Raw genomic sequence first — 22,142 nt, forward strand, 5'->3', positions numbered from 1 at the left:
GGGGTGTCTAACAAGTCATTTTCTCTAAATACAAAAAACTTGCATACTTATTTTTATTGAGTGTGGGTAGAGACTCTCCTCTGTCTTATCGGACGACATGATTTTGCACGACAGTAGTAGCTTTGCGCTGCGTCTTCTGCTTCTATATATATATATATATATATATATATATATATATATATATATATATATATATATATACTGTTTAACCACAAATGACCGTCTTGTACCATCTCTGAGATGCGCCACGTATGACGTGGATGGTACAACCATTTCAGAGATGATACACGACGGGCATTTGTGGTTAAAGTATATATAAAAAAAATGTTATTACTTTTTTTTATAACTCTGGATAAGACCTTAATTTCTCGACTGGGATTGTGTCAAGCATTTGAAGCTGCATTGAGACATTTGAACCTTCTTTGAACATTGGAATGTTTGGTTGCCATTGAAGTCCATTAAATGGAGAAAAATCCTGGAATGTTTTCGACTGAAGAGAGAAAGACATGGATATCTTGGATGACATGGGGGTGAGTAAATTATAAGGTAATTTTTTTTATTTTTTTTTACAGTGAACTAATCTTTTAATAACAGATGGCAGCGTTAAGGTGCAATACCACCACCTATTGTACTTTGGGATGTCAACCATATACTGGCGCTGGATTGTTTATGTGTCATATATCATATGTGTACTATTCATTTAAAATATTACGGTTATCACAATATATTGTCACACTCTTAATATAGTGTGACAATATAGTTGACTTATAGTCAACACCAGTATATTGCAACACCCCTAATACAAACACAATTTCTCCCCTCACAAATGCTTAATTTGGAATAATAAAGACATTATACCACCACAAAAGACTATTTTTAGTTAATCGGATTAGTTATTTTGTTGGTTTCACAACTTTTGAAAGGTAAGGTCATTTGCTTACTTATTCTGCATTTTTAGGAAAATTTAATTTTATGTACCTGTCAAGGAGTACATATAGCCTACAGTGGAAATTTGGCAAACTGTTCTAGGATTATTTAAAAAGACATTGTCTTTTAAATTTTGAAATTGGAAAGAGACCTTTAAAAACTTTAGATGCTTTTGTATAACTAATACAATTAGGGAGGTATCTAAAGATTGCTCACCGGGTTTATCCTGTAAAACTGGTGTTTGCAAAGTTATGTAAAGATATCGACTTGAAGTGTTTTCTGCAAAGAGGAAAGAGAGCATTGTTCATTTATTTTATGAATGTATTTACACAAAAATATATTTGTGTGATTTTGGTGTGTTTAAAAATAATACAACTCTCAGAAAAATATATTTTCTTTTTTATGATAATAATGTGGACTTTAAATGTGGTATATTGTACACTTACCTATTATTTGTGGAAAATGTGTATTATTATAGTTTTTTTTCTCTGTTTTTCATTTTTCTTTTTTGTTATCATTGTATTTGTTACTTCTACTATTTTATTTGATCTAATTGCCTTTCTATTTTCATTTTTCAAAAGATTGCAAGCAAATACATAAATGATACATAATTACTATTGTTTTAGAAAGCAGTGTGAGCAGGACTTTTATTTTGATATGGCGATATGACGTCGTAAGATTGCGCCGCACTCCTACGTCTGTTTTGTTTTGGCTGAGGAAAGGTTTGTGGTTTTTCCAGCGTTTAAGGTGTTTAAATCAATAAAACATCAATTCAGTCAAATGTATAGTTTTTACTAGTGATGTAAACTGATGGAATTATCATTGAATATAATATTGCAATGCTTTAACTAACATTAAGTTTATTTTTGTGAGTAAAGCTCATCTGCATCTGCACAGTAACAGAAAAGATGCGTCTTATTTCGCTCCCTATATCTTGCATTAGATTATCGTAAACGAATTTGGCTACTACTGACATGTATTGATGAGATAAAGGGATATTTTCGGAAGTCCGAGTCAAACTTTAATCAAATGATTCGCAACATTTGAAGCGCTTGAATCACCGCACGCTGACGACACATGCTGGTCAAACCCGTTTAATTCAACGAGAACAACAACCATGTGTAATGACAACTTTTACGAACCAACAGCAAATATTTTGGTGGAAATATGTTAAATGTAATCAATAAATAATGAACGGTCGCTGTATAATTTGTTCCTTTATGTGTTATTTGTCTAATCAGGTCATTTAATATCACTAACTCTCACTCTGACTGACTCTTACTAGTGTGCTGACTAAGTTACTGAACTATGGAGATGATTGAGACGCACGCTGAGATTTAGTTTTGATTTGTCTTTTCTTTCTTTTAATTATTCTCATCTTAATCATGACAGAGTGTCTAAACTCCTGGTGAAGCGACTGAGATCCATGTGACACTATTATAAAGATGGCGTTTATTAAAGAGGAGAGTGGAGACATCAGGATTGAAGAAGTATTCAGTGTGAAACAAGAAGATACTGAGGAACAAACAGGTTGGTTTCATTCTCAAAACTGAACTCAGTCAATTTATCCTTGTCAAAATATTGGCCTCTACAGATATTAATGATATTTTAGAAAATTTGTCAGATGAGCAGTAGTGGTTGGTCAATAGGTTAACCCCCTTCAAGTTAATGTTAACTTGGTAGTTAACAATATTCATGTTAAATATATCGCAAATTAATAAATAAATAAAATTTAGTCGCAGTATTCGACTGTTAGGCTATATTACAATTTATTTTAAAAAAAATCGAAATTGTATTTCGTTCATATCTGTGTGCTGGCCAAATGAGTGTGTAGCCTATGAACTAGTCTGTAAACTTTTGAAAAGCATGTGACTTGAGGCTGAGCTCTAATTGTCTTGCGTCACATTGTCCTCGGGTCGCAGCGCTCTGCGCCCCAGACCCTCTCACTTTTGATTTCAGCGAATCAATGTTGTTTTTTATATTTTTAGCCTCATGTGATTGGACCATTCTCAATGACTCCTATTCCCGCACAGTGGCTTGTCAATTGACTGGTACTGATCAATGTGGAAGCAAGCAAGCGCAATTTCTCTTCGAGATGAAAGAAAATTCAGTTTTATCTTTACAAAAATACCCTTTTACAAAGCGTTCACACAAAGAAAAAAAAAGGATCAAGGAGCTTGGACCAGATCAACCCAACTTGCAAATTCAGCAGAAGTCAAGTAATCGCGGGCGAATTTACACTCGGGCCTTCTCCAGCACTTCTTACGGCAAGCGGAGTTGGCTAGCTGGATGCAATATAAGTCATGCCTTTTATTGTTTTCCCTGTTTGCTGTTTCAAAATCCTGGCACCGAAACGTCGTGGACATCGACAGGGGTACGCGACTTAAAGCATCTCTCTGAAAAGTGCAAACGGCATGAAAGTAGCCGCAGCCATCTTGACAACGCTATGAGGCTACAGTTTTTCGGGAAGCTTAGCATTGCTGAACAGCTAGATGAAGGCTACAGGATTGGCATTAGAAGGCACAATGAAGAGGTCGCAAAAAATCGGCACATCCTTTCTAGGATAATAGACTGTGTGAAATTTTGCGGCGCATTTGAGCTGGCTTTGCGTGGCCACGACGAGAGCGAGAGCTCCGATAATCCCGGGATATTCCGCGGCTTGGTGGATTTTGTTGCTTCCGTTGATGGAGTGTTGAAAGAGCACCTCGAGAATGGCACTTTGTTTAAAGGAACTTCTAAAATGGTGCAGGACGAGCTGTTGGACTGTATGTTGTCTGTTGTGAAGGAACACATAATCAAAGAAGCACAAAGCAGCGATTTTCTCTCGATCCAGGCCGACGACACCACTCATTTTGCCACACAGTGCCAACTTGTGCTTGTGCTGCGCTACATTGATGCCAAAAGCAATGTCCAGGAGAGGTTTTTTGAGTTTATTCCACTGCATTCGGCTACAGCTGATTCCATCGCCACAGCACTGAAAGAGCGTCTCGCTGTCATCCTTCCTGAGGATCAGAAGGGTAAACTCATCTCCCAAGCATATGATGGAGCCAGTGTGATGAAGGGTGCCACTGCCAGTGTTCAAAGGAAAATACAAAATGTCTACCCAAATGCCCACTACATCCACTGCTATGCACATCAACCCAATCTAATAATACAACAGGCCACTTCTCACATACCCAAAGTGAGAATTTTTTTCTCTGACCTTGGAGGATTTGCCAGCTTTTTTTCCAGATCACCCAAGCGCACAGATGTTCTTGATAAAGCAGTGCCCAATGGACTAGCAACTTCAAGCAATGTTAGATGGGACTTTCACAGCTGTGCCATCAATACGGTGTTCGAGCACAGAGAGGACCTCATCCGCTGTTTTGAAACCATTCGAGACTCCGCTGACTTTGACCCTGTTACCGTCAGAGAGGCAAGAGCCTTTGCCATGCTGCTTGTGGATGAGGATTTTAAGTTCTTTCTGCAACTTTTCCACAACATCATGCCGCACGTGGAACTGCTCTTTACTGAACTCCAGAAGAAAGACATAGATTCGGTCCACATCAAGAGGCGCATCCATCAGTTCCAGCTGGACATACAGAAGATCAGGTAGCAGCTATATTCCTCCTTTTGCGATTTTTGTTATTATTAATATTATTATTATTTATACATTTTCTTATTCTTTTGCAGAAATTCTCACCCTTCCCTGGTTGACCAAAGCAGTGCAGGTGCTTCTCAAGCGAAGAGGCGCCGGTCGCTCAGTCCAGAGGTCCATGAACGGATTGCAGCAGAGGTGAGTTTTATAGTAGTCCATATTACACTGCAGTATGGTATTTTTAGTTTAGGCAACGTCTACATAAACGGGAGTATTCGATTCAAAACTCTCTTCGTCCGTTTTCAAGTGTTTTCCACAAGTTTCTCATCCACACTGAAATGTCGAAAAACTCTAAATACAGCATTGCTGCGCATGCGTAAAACCCTCATTAAAGCTCAATGAGATGAAACAGACAGAACAAGACATAATGAAGTTATCACGCAATTCTTCCGGCAGGATAATTTTATGTAACAAAATATCTCACCATTCACTAATGCGTCCAGGTCACACTCAGTCACCATATGTTGGGTCTAAAACGCAACTGCTCTCCAGTTTTGCCGCAGGACAGCAAATGCTAGTGAATTCTCTGTCATTTTGCAGAACAGCTGTATGAAGAGTGTGCAAAGTAACATTTTAGCAACTGTGTGAAAGTGAACAGCACATAACATGCACAATATGGGTATAAACATGAATATCTATGGGTTTCATATGCATCACATGACTAAACTTACGTCATCATATTCAAATATCCAGACTTTCTAAATATGGTGTAAACATAATCATAGATGACAAGCCACGGGTTTTTATTTAAAAGAAAGAACGTAGCCTACGTTTGTATGTAGGCCTAGGCAATATATATTCATAATACTTACTAAAATATAATTAATATTATTATAGTATTTGTATCAGTTGTTTGAAGAGTTTAAAAAAATCGGTCGGTCTTAACGCAAGTTTACAACCGGAAAGTCGGTCGGACTAACACCGTGTCCTAACCAGACGCGATGCGGTTAGATCCAGCGACAAATAATTTGTCTGTCCACACGCGACGCGACTGCGAGATTCAGTTACGAAAATAATCTTTGTCAAATAATACATTTATTTCTTTACAGTTTGAACGTTCTTGTTTCCATTTGTTTAATTTTAATATCTGAGGTGAATTATCCATTGTTGCTTTTACAGCTGCAAAGCTGGAGCACTAAATTATATTCAAAGTCACATGACACGCTTTTAACATTAAATAAAGCACATAAACAGTACCTGAGATTATCATTGCCACACTTTGTGTTTGTTGTCTCAGCCGCGACGTCGCAAAAATAGAATAAAACCGTTTCTAAAATATAATTGTCGCGTGTCGCGGCTGGTTTTTTTTATTTATATTTTAATTTTTAAATATATTTGATATCACTTACTCACCCTCATGTTGTTCCAAATCTATACGAGTTTCTTTATTCTGCTACACAAAAGAAGATATTTTAAAGGTGCAATGTGCATTATTTCTGAGGATCTATTGACAGAAATGCAATATAAGATCCATAACTGTTTTCAGTGGTGTATAAAGACCTTACTTAATGAACCGTTATGTTTTTATTACCTTAGAATGAATCATTTATATCTACATAAGCGCGGGCACCCCCTTAAATGAAGGTCGACATATTGTGACGTCATGTTTCTACCGAAGCCGACAGCAAACAAACAGCGCTACAGAGTTTGCTATGTGGGGAGAAAAATGTGCTGGTTACGTCGGCCACCGTAGCTGCTTCTTCGAGTTTGAAAAGGGAGGGATAAGCCGTAAGTGACTCTGTTTGCAATTCGCAAATCTCACCACTAGATGCCGCTAAAAATCACACACTGCACCTTTAAAGAATGTCGGTAACTAGACAGTTGACAGTTAGCCATAGTATTTTTTTCTACTCTAGCCTATATTTTCCTAAAAACTACATATAATATTTTAATTATTATATTATCATTATTAGTAATTATTTTGAAAATTATAATTAATATTTAGCAGTAATATATCAATATAGATATTACAGTACAATACCGTATAATTAATTACAGCAGAAGCAGACCAAATTACGAAATGCAGTTAAAATACAGTAAAGTATTATTTGGTAGTTTACAGGACTGATCTTGTGTACTGTAAAGTGAATTACAGTACAGTTACTGGAAATCGAAATACAGTAACTTGCTGGCAACCGTGCTGCCAGTTATGTACTGTAAAGAGAAAAGAAAGTCGTTAACAGAGAAATTGTTTCAAAGATGCACGCAGGAAATTACTCTAACGTGAATGCATTGTTTGATTCCTAGGTTTATTTTGTAATTAATAAACAAATGTGTGATCTATAAAGCAAAAACCTTACAATTAAAGTTGAAATGTTGTAATGTTCAAGTTTTTGATCTAAAAAAAACAAAGAAAAATATAGCTGCAAGCAGCAATCACCGGGGCCAAGCGCAAGCAAGACGACAAGACATGCCAAAGTGGCTGGGAGTGTGAGACCCACTGCAGCAAGGAGCAATTAAAGACATTTGAAGATGAATTTTGGCAAAATGGTTGAAAAATCACATACAATAACTAAAAATATGATTATCACTTTCGACCAATAGGTGGCGCAGTTACGAAACTGATGTGATGTGGTCAGAGTGAAGTGACAATGACACATACAAAGTTTGGTGTCAATATGTCAAGGCATTGCAGATATAAAGCCTGAATAGTCATTTTGGCATCATGCCTCAACTTTGCCACTGCGGTATACGAAAACGGTTTTGTCTATCGACACGAAATCCATAACTTTTACTCGGCACAGTCTGGAGATGACACGATCCGATTTTGGTGAAAATCGGACGTTCGGTCTAGGAGGAGTTCGAAAAAGTAGGTTTTAAAAGAAAATAAAGATGGCGGACAGGAACTTTGATTGACTATGGCAAAATTGGTATCTATGTTTTCAGCATAACCCAAGGAATCTATTGAGATCAGTGTCATTACTATAGGCAAATTTATTCAAAAGTTATTAGCATTTTTGGAAATTTCATTATAACTTTTGACCAAAAGGTGGCGCTGTCTCATAAATTTTTGAGTACTTTTAGGGCGTTGTACTGATGACCCATACTGAGTTTCGTAACGATACGTTCATGCGTTCATAAAATACAGCATTTTAGCACATAATTCAAAATGGCCGACAGCCAAAATGGCCGATATGGGAAAATTGGATATCAGTCGACTCAGCACGATGCCCTGAATCTAACGAGACCACTTTTGTGATTTTTGGACAAACCGTTCAGAAGTTATAAGCAAAAATATAAATTCTTCATATCTCCGGACCAGTAGGTGGCACTGCGCCGAAACGCAGCATGTAGCCTCAGGTCATGCTTGTGATGACATGTACCAAATTTGGTCTGAATCCGATAAAGCGTTGTGGAGATACGGCCTTACGTCTGTTTTTGCAAGCGCTACGTAAAATTTATTTGCGCGGTATTCGAGAACAGTAATTCGAATTAACTTGAATTCCATAACTTTTTGTCGTCATGGTCTGGAGTTGATCTGGTTCAATTTTCGTGAAATTCGGAGCAACGGCCTAGGAGGAGTTCGAAAAAGTAGGTTTTTTGGAAAATTCAAAATGGCGGGAAAACTATTATGACGGAAAATGACGTCATAGGGTGCAATCGAATCGTCACGAGGTCAGGAATCAGAGGAAAAAAGAATTTTGATTCTAGCCCTTACGGTTCAAAAGTTATCAGCATAGACATGAGTGAAACTTTGGACTGTTGGTGGCGCTAGAGGGAATGAGTTGGAGACACCAAAATTGGTGTATTTAATGTTGGGACTGTCCTCTATCAGAATGTCAAATAAAATCAACTTTCCCGCAAGCGGTTCATAGGGCTGCCATAGACTTCAATGGCGGAAGAAGAAGAAGAAACGGAAGAATAATAATAATAAGAACGCCAACAAAAACAATAGGTGCCTCCGCACTTTCAGTGCTTGGCCCCTAAATATAGCTGCAAGCAGCAATCACCGGGGCCAAGCGCAAGCAAGACGACAAGACATGCCAAAGTGGCTGGGAGTGAGAGATCAACTGCAGCAAAGAGCAATTAAAGACATTTGAAGATGAATTTTGGCAAAATGGTTGAAAAATCACATACAATAACTAAAAATATGATTATCACTTTCGACCAATAGGTGGCGCAGTTACGAAACTGATGTGATGTGGTCAGAGTGAAGTGACAATGACACATACAAAGTTTGGTGTCAATATGTCAAGGCATTGCAGATATAAAGCCTGAATAGTCATTTTGGCATCATGCCTCAACTTTGCCACTGCGGTATACGAAAACGGTTTTGTCTATCGACACGAAATCCATAACTTTTACTCGGCACGGTCTGGAGATGACACGATCCAATTTTGGTGAAAATCGGACGTTCGGTCTAGGAGGAGTTTTAAAAAGTAGGTTTTAAAAGAAAATAAAGATGGCGGACAGGAAGTTTGGCTGACTATGGCAAAATTGGTATCTATGTTTTCAGCATAACCCAAGGAATCTATTGAGATCAGTGTCATTACTATAGGCAAATTTATTCAAAAGTTATTAGCATTTTTGGAAATTTCATTATAACTTTTGACCAAAAGGTGGCGCTGTCTCATAAATTTTTGAGTACTTTTAGGGCGTTGTACTGATGACCCATACTGAGTTTCGTAACGATACGTTCATGCGTTCATAAAATACAGCATTTTAGCACATAATTCAAAATGGCCGACAGCCAAAATGGCCGATATGGGAAAATTGGATATCAGTCGACTCAGCACAACGCCCTGAATCTAACGAGACCACTTTTGTGATTTTTGGACAAACCGTTCAGAAGTTATAAGCAAAAATATAAATTCTTCATATCTCCGGACCAGTAGGTGGCGCTGCGCCGAAACGCAGCATGTAGCCTCAAGTCATGCTTGTGATGACATGTGGCAAATTTGGTCTGAATCCAACAAAGCGTTGCGGAGATACAGCCTTACGTCTGTTTTCGCAAGCGCTACGTAAAATTTGTTTGTGGGTTTTTTCGAAAATTGCTAAGCGAATCAACTTGAATTCCATAACTTTTTGTCGGCATGGTCTGTAGATGATCTGATTCAATTTTCATGGAAATTGGAGCAACGGCCTAGGAGGAGTTCGAAAAAGTAGCTTTTTCGGAAAATTCAAAATGGCGGAAAACTTTTCATGGCGCAAAATGACGTCATTGGGTGCAATCGAATCGTCACGAGGTCAGGAATCAGAGGAAAAAAGAATTTTGTTTCTAGCCCTTGTGGTTCAAAAGTTATTAGAATAAACATGAGTGAAACTTTGGACAGTTGGTGGCGCTAGAGGGAATGACTTAGACACACCAAAATTGGTGTATTTAATGTTGGGACTGTCCTCTATCCGAATGTCAAACCATTACAACTTTCCCGCGATCGGTTCTATGGGCTGCCATAGACTCCCAGAGCGGAAGAAGAAGAAGAATTATTTTTGGTACGGGAACAGATACAATAGGTGCCCGCACCTTCAGTGCTTGGCCCCTAATAATAAGGGAACCTTTTTGCCATTTATAGTGCCACCTATGGTCCGATCTGCATGAAACTCGGCACGCTTGTTCACCATGTCATGACACATATGCTCAGCGATTTTCGTGATGTTCTGAGTTTTTGTTTAGGATTTATAGGCTTTTGACTGTATTTTGCCCCGCCCATTTTCCAAATGACCCTGTTATAGCCAACCAAATGCAAAAATTCTACTTTTTTTCAAAAACTATTGATCGAGAGAGTCCAGAGAAATGTCCTAGACTGGTTTGGCTCCGGTCGGGCGAAAAACCAGGGACTAGTTCGCAAAAGTAGGTTTTGGACAAAATTCGACATAGCAGAATTTTTTTCTGGCCTAAATCGAAATCGGAGATGGCCATTTTGTCCGCCTTGAGCCAAGGATTCCAACGATTTGGGGCACTTGATCCTGGGACAAACGGTCTAAGAGCTATGATCAATTTTGAACTTTTGGTTGCTGTAGCGCCACCTATGGGCCATTCGGGGTCATACTCTGATAGGTTGTCCCCAAATTGAGGCCTACCATCTGGCCAGGTTTCACGTCTCTAGGCCTTACGGTTTGGCCTGCACGATGCGTTTTACGAATCCTTAATTACAATAGGGTTTCAGCATTTCATGCTTGAACCCCTAATAAGATTGAAGGCTTTTTGCCAGTTACAGCGCCACCTATGGTCCGATCTCCATGAAACTCTGCATGCTTCCTCACCATGTTCTGACACATATGCTCATCAATTTTGGTGAAGTTCTGAATTTTCATATGGGATTTATAGGCTTTTTAGTGTATTTTGCCACGCCCCTTTTCTAAATGACCCTGTTACAGCCACCCAAATGCAAAAGTTCAACTTTTTTTTCGATATTTATTGATCTAGAGAGTCCAGAGAAATGTCCTAGACTGGTTTGGTTCCGATCTGGTGAAAAACCTAGGACTAGTTTGCAAAAGTAGGTTTCGGACAAAATTCGACATAGCAGAACATTTTTCTGGCCTAAATCGAAATTGGAGATAGCCATTTTGTCCGCCTTGAGCCAGGGATCACAGTGGTGTGAGACACTTGAGTCTAGGACAAACGGACTCTAGGAGTTATGGGCGATGTAGTACTTTTGCACTAAATCTGTAGCTGTAGCACAACGTAAAATTTGTTTGCGCGGTATTTGAGAACGGTTTGACGAATCAACACGAATTCCATAACTTTTTGTCGGTACAGTGTGGAGATGATACGATTCGATTTTGGTGAAAATCGGACAAACGGTCTAGGAGGAGTTCGACAAAGTAGGTTTTGACTGAAAATCAAGATGGCGGACAGGAAGTTCGGCCAAATATGGCAAACTTGGTATCTATGTTCTCAGCGTGACCCAGCGAATCTATTGAGACCAGTGGCATTTCAATAGGCAGATGTATTCAAAGGTTATTAGCCTTTTTGGAAATGTTGTTATAACTTTTGACCACAAGGTGGCGCTGTTTCGAAACTTCTCACGCTCCTTCAGGGCATCGTGCTGATGACCCATACCATGTTTCGTAACAATCCATTCATGCGTTCTTAAAATACAGCATTTTAGCACAAAATTCAAAATGGCCGACAGCCAAAATGGCCGACATGGTAAAATTGGATATCAGTCGACTCAGCATGTTGGCCTGAATCTAACGAGACCAATTTGATGATTTTTGGGCAAGCTGTTCAGAAGTTATAAGCAAAAATAGCCATTTTTCATATCTCCGGACCAGTAGGTGGCGCTGCGCCGAAACGCAGCATGTAGCCTCAAGTCATGCTTGTGATGACATGTGGCAAATTTGGTCTGAATCCAACAAAGCGTTGCGGAGATACAGCCTTACGTCTGTTTTCGCAAGCGCTACGTAAAATTTGTTTGTGGGTTTTTTCGAAAATTGCTAAGCGAATCAACTTGAATTCCATAACTTTTTGTCGGCATGGTCTGTAGATGATCTGATTCAATTTTCATGGAAATTGGAGCAACCGCCTAGGAGGAGTTCGAAAAAGTAGCTTTTTCGGAAAATTCAAAATGGCGGAAAACTTTTCATGGCGCAAAATGACGTCATTGGGTGCAATCGAATCGTCACGAGGTCAGGAATCAGAGGAAAAAAGAATTTTGTTTCTAGCCCTTGTGGTTCAAAAGTTATTAGAATAAACATGAGTGAAACTTTGGACAGTTGGTGGCGCTAGAGGGAATGACTTAGACACACCAAAATTGGTGTATTTAATGTTGGGACTGTCCTCTATCCGAATGTCAAACCATTACAACTTTCCCGCGATCGGTTCTATGGGCTGCCATAGACTCCCAGAGCGGAAGAAGAAGAAGAATTATTTTTGGTACGGGAACAGATACAATAGGTGCCCGCACCTTCAGTGCTTGGCCCCTAATAAGCAGCCATTACGGGGCCAAGCGCAAAAGCAGACGACGAGCTATGCCTACATGGCTGAAAGTGTGAGACAAACTGCAGCAAGGAGCAATTAAAGACATTTGAAGATGAATTTTGGCAAAATGGTTGAAAAATCACATACAATAACTAAAAATATGATTATCACTTTCGACCAATAGGTGGCGCAGTTACGAAACTGATGTGATGTGGTCAGAGTGAAGTGACAATGACACATACAAAGTTTGGTGTCAATATGTCAAGGCATTGCAGATATAAAGCCTGAATAGTCATTTTGGCATCATGCCTCAACTTTGCCACTGCGGTATACGAAAACGGTTTCGTCTATCGACACGAAATCCATAACTTTTACTCGGCACGGTCTGGAGATGACACGATCCAATTTTGGTGAAAATCGGACGTTCGGTCTAGGAGGAGTTCGAAAAAGTACGTTTTAAAAGGTAATAAAGATGGCGGACAGGAAGTTTGGCTGACTATGGCGAAATTGGTATCTATGTTTTCAGCATAACCCAAGGAATCTATTGAGATCAGTGTCATTACTATAGGCAAATTTATTCAAAAGTTATTAGCATTTTTGAAAATTTCATTATAAATTTTGACCAAAAGGTGGCGCTGTCTCATAAATTTTTGAGTACCTTTAGGGCGTTGTACTGATGACCCATACTGAGTTTCGTAACGATACGTTCATGCGTTCATAAAATACAGCATTTTAGCACATAATTCAAAATGGCCGACAGCCAAAATGGCCGATATGGGAAAATTGAATATCAGTCAACTCAGCACGACGCCCTGAATCTAACGAGACCACTTTTGTGATTTTTGGACAAACCGTTCAGAAGTTATAAGCAAAAACAGAAATTCTTCATATCTCCGGACCAGTAGGTGGCGCTACGCCGAAACGCAGCACGTAGCCTCAGGTCATGCTTGTGACGACATGTACCAAATTTGGTCTGAATCCGATAAAGCGTTGTGGAGATACGGCCTTACGTCTGTTTTCGCAAGCGCTACATAAAATTTATTTGCGCGGTATTCGAGAACGGTAATTCGAATCAACTTGAATTCCATAACTTTTTGTCGTCAAGGTCTGGAGATGATCTGGTTAATTTTTCGTGAAATTCGGAGCAACGGCCTAGGAGGAGTTCGAAAAAGTAGGTTTTTCGGAAAATTCAAAATGGCGGGAAAACTATTATGACGGAAAATGACGTCATAGGGTGCAGTCGAATCGTCGTGAGCTCAGGAATGAGAGGAAAGAATTTTGTTTCTAGCCCTTGTGGTTCAAAAGTTATTAGCATAAACATGAGTGAAACTTTGGACAGCTGGTGGCGCTAGAGGGAATGAGTTGGAGACTCCAAATTTGCTATGATGATAGTTCAGGCTGTCCTCTATTGCTGTGCCAATTTTCATAAGTTTCCCGCAAACGGTTCTATAGGCTGCCATAGACTCCCAGTCGGAAAAAGAAAAAGAAAAAGAAGAATAAGAACGGGAACAGATACAATAGGTGGCCGCACCTTCAGTGCTTGGCCCCTAATAAGAACGGGAACAGATACAATAGGTGCCCGCACCTTCAGTGCTTGGCCCCTAATGACTCTAACATGACCATATTAATTGATCCTAAGATATTTAGTTTGTTACAAACTGTGCAATCTGTAAAACAAAAACCTCAAAATTAAAGTTGAAACGGTATACTGTTGAAAAGTTTTTGACCTTGAGAAAAAGCTTTAAGTATACCAACAATTTTTTTGTTTATTATTAAATTTTGTGAAGTATACCTGTTTTGACCTGACGTCCATTGAAATGAACAAAAAAAATTACAATTAAAGCCAAACATTTTTTTAATTTGGTATCATTTATAGAAGCCTCATGAGTTGGGAAAATGTACTTTTATATTTTTCAGAAACTTAAACATAATTCAGGTCTGATGTTAGTGCTGGGCTGTATACCGGTTCATACCGAATACCGGTGTTTATTTTTGTTATGGTATGTGTTTTTACTATACCACCGACGGTATGTCGCTTTAACAACGTTGCAAGACACTGTTTGAGAGAGGTCGCTTTTCACTGTTGCACTGTGGTGAGGGCACAGCTATGTGTTACTAGCGTGACAGTGAAGATGGATAGGTTAAACGATAATTGATAGCTGTCAAATTATATTACAGTGTTTCCCATACATTGGTTCACAATATCAACACTGCCAACCACAAATAGATTTTCCAAAAGGCTGTGACATCGTTGAATAAACATGAGCACTGCACGTTTCAAAGTCAAAACGGCGCGGGTGTTTTTTGTATGAATGTATCTGAAGTGAACTGACGGTCTTTAGAAAAGTTTCGATGTTATTTCAATTGAATCTTTCTTTATCTTTCCTGATAAAGCAGCGTTTATGAGCATTGCTGGTTTGTGTACAGCCGTTACCGGGGAAACCGCTATTTCTGCCACTCCTAAAGCCCATCCTGCTGGCAGCTCTTTGTAAACAGCCTTGCAAACCTGTATTAATACTAGTGGGGATTTTTTTTTCTACAATATTCACTCGACAGTAAAATAGGGCATTCTAAAGTCAATCTACTGTGGTATTTCCTCTCAATCTGTAGAAAATGTGGTTAACACGCAGTCATGCTTGGGAAAAAATAATACCGTCATATACAGTGAAACTGGTATAATTTTGAAAAATACCGTGATATGGATTTTTGGTCATACCGCCCAGCACTAATTTATATCAGCATTTTTTTTTCACAAAGTCAGCATGACTTTGTTCACAAAGTCAGGACTTGTAACTATGGATACTGACCACTGATCTATATAGAATGACTGGATAGCTCATGACGTCATAAACAGTGAAGCCACCGCGCCGCCATATTGGTATTCCCTAGTGAGCTCACGCGTTCTATTGAATCAATAGGATTTTTTATGATTTGACTGAGAAAACATTGGCTAACGAGACACCGTTTTTAAATCTAAAGTCTCCCTGTACATTCTTACAACGCAAACATCCTAAGCATTTGTGATGCGATCTGGGAAAACCCACCACATGGTGAAATGTGACATATTACAGTTTTACATACCACATTAAAGCTGGGTTCAAGCCCTTTCCAAATCTGTTTTTATTTATTTTATTGTTTGTCTGTAACAAAAGTTATGGTTATCTGAAGTCGGCTGATCGCTATGATTTTCAGGAACGGAATTTTTAGAAAAACGGGTTTAATCGTTACTGTCCTGTCCTGCTAGCGGGGCGACTAGCACTCTTTTTTTTATTGCCTTTTTTTCATATCACATATTTTAGTAATCATCATAGATTAGGTATCATTCGAAAGCTTACAAACTCAAAATTCATCCTGCGAAAACCGTTTTAAAATTGGACGATTGAGAGGCGAGTAAGATCTTTTAAGCGAGCAGGTTCTTCAGACTCCGTTGTTCTCTTGTGCTCCGCTCCACATCACACGATAACGTTGGATAAAAATAAATACATAACTTGCGTGCCGTTGTAGTTTACACAGGACTGGCGCGCTCTCACCGTCTTCAAACAACACGAGCGCGGTATGCTCTCTCCCTCGCCTATAAATATACGATAGTAAAAGGTCGGAAGACCGATTGTGTTTTATAGAACAGTAGTTTGTTCAAATAAAGTGTTTGATTAGTTAGCAAGTACATGTTCAGGAAAGGCATAATAGCCTACAAACTGTATGGGTTAACGTTAATGTAAGTAGCGGTAAAAAGACTCTGCACGAAGCTCTTTTGAAGCTTTCAAATGGTGTTACTATTGGACACTTAATTGTGATTATTGCTCTGACGGTTTCTTATAGGCTGCTGTTAACAGTTTTATTGTTGTTTTTTTGAAGAAGCATTTAGGCTACTCTTGCCTCGGAGAAAACAACACGGGAATAGCGACAATTGTGCATATAAATAAGTACTTATAGGGCTTGTATTACAACCTGTCGGCAATTTTCTACATCCTTTTGTGAACGTCGTTTGTATGCTGCACAGCGGGTCATCTTAAAAGTGCCGTCGGAGCTGCCAATCTCTGTATAACGGCCGTCGGATCCTCTGCTGTTAGGGAATCGTAAGATGGCCGCTCGAACACTACCGGAGGGTTCACTGCCAACTGGCCGTTTATAACGTCATGAGCTATCCAGTCAGTATATAGATCAGTGATACTGACACACTCACTCCGCTTCTTCAAGGCTGGAGTTGGTCGAGCTCTAGCTCTGAAAAGGAAACTTTCCCAAAACATAATAAGATTTCAGTGAGAGGTTCAGAAAATATTCGTCATTACTTTTCATCTTCAATCACTAGAGAATAAATAATTTAATGTTTAGAAGGATAAATATTAACTTGATTATAAATGACTCAAAAGATATACATTGAATCGGAAGTGGATTCAAGAATCCAACCTGTCAAGAGGTTACTATGCCATGTATGTAGGATCAATTGGAGGAATTAAATTTTTATTATTTTATATATTTTTTTATATTATTATTTAGAAATAACTTTAACTTAACCCTAAAACAGTTACATAAGAACAACTTATTTGTGTTTATTTCTGAGAATCTCTGTTTGTACACTTATTTGTACACTTGGAAATTGTTAGTGGCAATGTTTGACTAAAAACTGCTTAAAAACAGTTAACTGCTAAGTAAAACTGCTAAGAACAGTTAAAAATGCAATAAAAACTGATTATTATTATTATTTTTGCTGCAAATTAAAAATAATAATAATAATTAAACTCACCCCCCTTTTGAGAATATACTTAACATTGCACTATCCAAATTTAAATGATTGTAATTCAGGAATGTTTTGGAATATAGACATACATTTGGTCTTGTTTTAAAAAAAGTAACTTCAAAAAATGAAGGACTAAAAAAGTTATGGAATATCAAATGTAGTCCACATAATATTTTATATAAAATATATATTTTACAAAATAATTTTTGTTATAAAATTACTATCAAATTGTTAGATTTTGCTGTATTTGGCCGACCAGTGGTATGGGTGGCTCGCCAATGTATTAGATTTCTCCAATACATAAAATAAGTACGCTTGACCAGAGTTCTTGTGGGGAGAAGTATTTACTGAAGGTTTGTAGTGTAGCAGTCCTTCAGCAGCGATGTTATCATGTCGCCCTTCAACAATCTTAACCCAAAGTTCTGTTTGTGAGACAGAACTTTATACATGAAGACAGCCTATGGGCTACAAACAATAGAAACCTGTTAGGACCTCCCACAGGAGATCGATCTAACTTGCTAATCCACTCTGAGCAATGCTGATTCTTTTTATTCATTCACACCAATCAGTTTCTGTGGGCCATACATCTGAATGGGCCTTTCATCTGTATGGGCCATTTGGCACACACCTTTGCAGACACAGACAGAGTGGATTACATCTGATACACAGTCACAATGTAAATAAATCTAATGACTGAAAATACAAAATCTTTCAATCAAAGCCATATGTCTAAACAATTTGTGTTCCAAATTAGTTAACAATTAAGTTATCACAAAATTTAAGTTCCCATGAGATTTTGTTTAGGCACTGTTCCAAAAATAGCCACTGGGTGTTTTTATGCATTCTCCTGTAACAAATTAATTTATTTATTGTCTCAATATCACAAAATATTTGGCAGATATATAGGATATAATTGTTTTAAACATGCAGTGGCAAGTTGGCCAGTAACAGTTAACCGATTGATGATCCTTTTTATACCCTAATCAGGCAACGTGAACTGGGAGTTACAACTCATAAAATCCAAAATATATCAAATATTTCAAAAATTATTTTGGATAGGTTTTACTTAAGTCCAGATGATATAAAAAATGACATGAAATTATTTTTTGCTTATTTTCCACTCTTCCCTGTTTGATGGTTAAGGATCTATTCTTTGCTACAATTATTGTAAAATCATCAAAGACATGAGAAGTAGTGATGCACCGAAATGAAAATTCTGGGCTGAAGCCGATACCGAAAATTTAGGATGCACTTGGCCGAAAACCGAAACTGAAGCCGAAAATGGCTTTTAAAAACTTTAATGTATATTTATATTGCTTCATTTTTATTGGATCTGAAATGAAAAATCACACACCAATAGAATAATCATCAAACTTTTATTAACACTAGGGATGTCAATTTTCACAAATTCCCATGATCGATCGTCGTTTAAATTAACGATCGATTAATCGTTATAGCCTTAATGCTGCATATGCGTCTGCAGTGATGGCCAACAGCAAGACATTGTCGGCAAATCCTGCTCAAAACGCGATGTTCCTCACCAAATGAATGAGAATGTTTTTTTTAATCTAAATAAAGGGCTAGTAGGATTGTAAAATGTTTCGATGTGATTGATCATTTAATTAAATTAATTATTTAATAATCAAATCTAATTATTACTAATAATACAACGCGTCACCAGCACCGCCTCAGATGTGTGCAGAGTGTGTGTCTGTGGACGTGCTCTCCTAGAACAACGCACTGAAGATGGCAACTAAACCCAATGCATTCACAACGATTTAATACAATAGTGTTCTCATGTTATGTAATATGTCAGTCCCAAATTATTCATCGTTATTATTAGTCGTGCATTTCTGTTCGAGCTGCACGCGCTGAATGAATAGGCTACCGTTAAACTAGAGCAGTTTGCTAGCGTGTTAATTAACTCAAAGAAACGCATCCTATATGAGATTAATCAGATATATTCAAAATAAACATAATATTACAAAGGATTTCTGCAGAAAATGACGTGAATGCACAAGTGAACTTAAGTTACGTGCCATTCATTCAGAATGATCATGTTGTGGACGCGCTCTTCCTGGAGCAACGGAACACGGCAACTAAACTCAAGTAATGCACAGTGTTTTATTACAATATTGTTCTCTTTATAATGTTATGTAATATGACAGTCCTCCCAATAGTCATTATTAGTCGTGCAGTGCCGTTTGAGCCGCGCGCGCTGAAGCTGATCACGCGCACTACAGCGTTAATTCAAGGGATGCATCCAATATAAGATAAATCAGATATACATAGGCGAATATCCCGGATGGGAGGGGCGCGGTTGACATTCATTTTTGGTTGACATTTTCGGCTGGCTTTTTTATTTTTTATTTATTTTATTTCGGCCCCGAAACCGATAATGCCATTTTCGGCGACCGAAATTTCGGTGCACCCCTAATGAGAAGACATTTACAAGTAGCCTACCCATAGAAGGTAAATTAAACTATGCAGTTTAACTTGTTGCAAAGGTTTATTATCTTTTTGAAAGCTTCCTCTGTTGTTCAGCAAGGTGTTTTATTATTCTAGTTGCACAGCAATTTGTATTTTTTACAATATAGCCGAAAGTGGCAATCATCAGGGTCCAAGCTCAATGGCTTCACACATTGAAACTGGTCTCCCTTTATAACTTAAACTGTTCATTTCAAATGTTGAAGTTGAAATTGACATTTTGTCATCACTACATAATTGTTGTTTTTATCCTTCACTGTAGGTCTGCGATACCATACTGGGACACATCATGGAACGGTTCTCCTTCACAAACCACCTTGTTAGTGCCACCTTGCTGCAAGGGGACAGGTTTGAACATTTCATGGTGGTGTTTCCTGAAGATGCACTGAGCAGGACTTTGAAGGCCTATCCAGTGCTCAATGGGAGTAAGCTGAAGACCGAGCTCAGTCTCATCTACTGCAAGGAAGACTTCAGAGCCTGTTGTGGTGCTGTGGATCTACTCCAGCTGTTTATTGAGAACAATCTTGAAGAAATCTTTTCAGAGACTGTCACTCTCCTAAAGATCCTCATCACCACACCTATGACAACAGCAGAAGTTAAGAGGTGCTTCTCAACATCGAAAAGAGTTAAGACTTTTCTGAGAAACAGCATGAACCAGGAGAGGTTGAATGCATTGGCCATGCTGTCAATGGAAAAGAAACTGGTGACTGAGATAACTGACTTTAACCAGAAGGTCATTGAGAAATTTGCTAGCCAGAATGAACGGAGGGCGATATTTCTTTTCAAGTAGTGCTATACTGGCAAGTGTTTAGGCAACGTTACAGTGAATTTTTGCATTTTTTAGCTAAGCAGTAATGATACATCATCACCTGTTATAAATATGTAACAATTGCGTTCAGTCCTTCATTACTAACAGTTGGGTTTTCAGTTTGTTTTTAGCACCAGCTGCCACTGAGAATTACAGTATTTCTGTCTTGGCGAGTATTCATGCAAACATTATCTGTTATGTCTTAAATTAACGTTTGGTTAACTGTTGGGGAGAAACATCTGATGTGTAACATTATATTAGATCCGTGCATTACAGTTACCATTACACACAACACAATATACACATGGTTTGTAAGCTCACGGTAAATTACACAAATACATACACATCCTGTGTAAGCTATACCTTAATGCACAAATAAATGCAAAGCCATTCACATTTGTTCTCTGCATCGAAAGTATATATGAACACGCTGTTGCATCAAAATTAACCAGGCTGTCTGTCTCATTAATGTTAATCAAACAATTGTGGTATCATGGAAAACATTTTTTTTGTTGAATATATATTTCTTCTATAGATATGGGTTTTGTGCCAAATTGGTGTAATTACCAGGGATTTTAAGATATAGTTGCTTGGTGATTTTTGTTTTGGAACCTTTAGATAACTTTAACTATTTTTGTCAAAAACTATGTTGACTTCAAACATGTGTAGCTCAGTAATTTTTTTTTAATCTGATTCCAACAAATCATACTACATTTTGAAAAGCACAAACAATAACGATGGAAAATCAAAATCATTTAAAAAAAATTAGCTCATTGTGACTTATTTTGCCAGCACAGATTACAAATGATGCTCTGTAAAACCGAAATGGCATACAACAGCAGTACAACTTTTATGTGAGAGTATGTGTGAAGAAAACATCCCAGAGCTCTCATATCTCAAAACTAGGGGTGTGTCGGTTCAAATTTCTAACGGTTCGGTTTTTATCACGGTTTTAGGGTCACGGTTTCGGGACAGTGTGGTATGTGCTAGGTTCAGGGGAAAAACTACGGACAAATTAAAATAAGAACGAATAATTAAATCTAGGAGCAACAGCACAAATAAATACAATAGAGCGAAGATACAAATAAAATAAACAGTGCTTTTTGCACCCTATCAACGTAGACAAGATATATTAGATATATAGAAGATCTATTGGAGGATATGGCACTCCTATTAAACAAAGTTTACAAAGAGTGACTTTTTTCCACGTTTTCTTGATCTTCGCTGTAGGTAATGCATTGGGAAGCCAGATTGCCTGTCCATCAACAGAAACATGTTATTTTAAACAAACTATTTTACATGTTGTTATTTGCAACAAACTATTTTATATATGCGAAAACGGTACAGTTCGGGATTGTTGTTGTATTATTATTATTATTTTTTTTACATATAACCGTTACACCCCTACTCAAAACTACAAGACGGCAGTGTAAGTATTTTGACTATTAAAGTGAAATTTGACACAGCACTAGATTACGGTTGTTAGTCCCATATTTTGTGCTTAATATGGCTGTGTTAATACAGCATTCAGTTTTATACTGAACTGCCATGAGAGACGCACAGCTCAAACGTACTCTGCAACTGGTTACAAAGCATTTAACGCTGTTGTTTATTTAAAATATCTATTGGTTGAACTCGCACTTTGATTGGACTCATTTATGTAATTACGTGCTGTCAATTG

At 38.0% G+C, this 22,142-nt stretch overlaps 1 protein-coding gene across 2 annotated transcripts; it reads left to right on the forward strand.

Moving 5' to 3' along the window:
• Window positions 1–1,586: 1,586 nt before the first annotated feature.
• On the forward strand, window positions 1,587–21,124 carry LOC307004478 (zinc finger MYM-type protein 1-like). Of its 2 annotated transcripts, none has more exons than XM_079623789.1 (5): window positions 1,587–1,649; window positions 2,320–2,457; window positions 2,916–4,518; window positions 4,600–4,702; window positions 19,916–21,124. In XM_079623789.1, the coding sequence occupies exons 2-5, from the start codon at window positions 2,373–2,375 to the stop codon at window positions 20,441–20,443; spliced, it is 2,319 nt and encodes a 772-aa protein (XP_079479915.1). In that variant the 5' UTR covers window positions 1,587–1,649; window positions 2,320–2,372; the 3' UTR covers window positions 20,444–21,124. The 2 variants fall into 2 exon arrangements, with proteins under 2 accessions (XP_079479915.1, XP_079479916.1); XM_079623790.1 differs by lacking the exon at window positions 1,587–1,649 and adding an exon at window positions 2,026–2,048.
• Window positions 21,125–22,142: the final 1,018 nt, after the last annotated feature.

Source organism: Phoxinus phoxinus, assembly GCF_949152265.1.
Source record: "Phoxinus phoxinus genome assembly, chromosome: 9".
NCBI lineage: Eukaryota > Metazoa > Chordata > Actinopteri > Cypriniformes > Leuciscidae > Phoxinus > Phoxinus phoxinus.

What these genes read in the sequence shown, in the direction of transcription:
- LOC307004478 (XM_079623789.1), top strand. Translation starts at nt 2,373, where the DNA reads ATGGCGTTTATTAAAGAGGAGAGTGGAGACATCAGGATTGAAGAAGTA. An exon ending in AGATACTGAGGAACAAACAG is followed by an intron (nt 2,458 to 2,915) that starts GTTGGTTTCATT and finishes TTATATTTTTAG; the next exon opens with CCTCATGTGATTGGACCATT. An exon ending in CTGGACATACAGAAGATCAG is followed by an intron (nt 4,519 to 4,599) that starts GTAGCAGCTATA and finishes ATTCTTTTGCAG; the next exon opens with AAATTCTCACCCTTCCCTGG.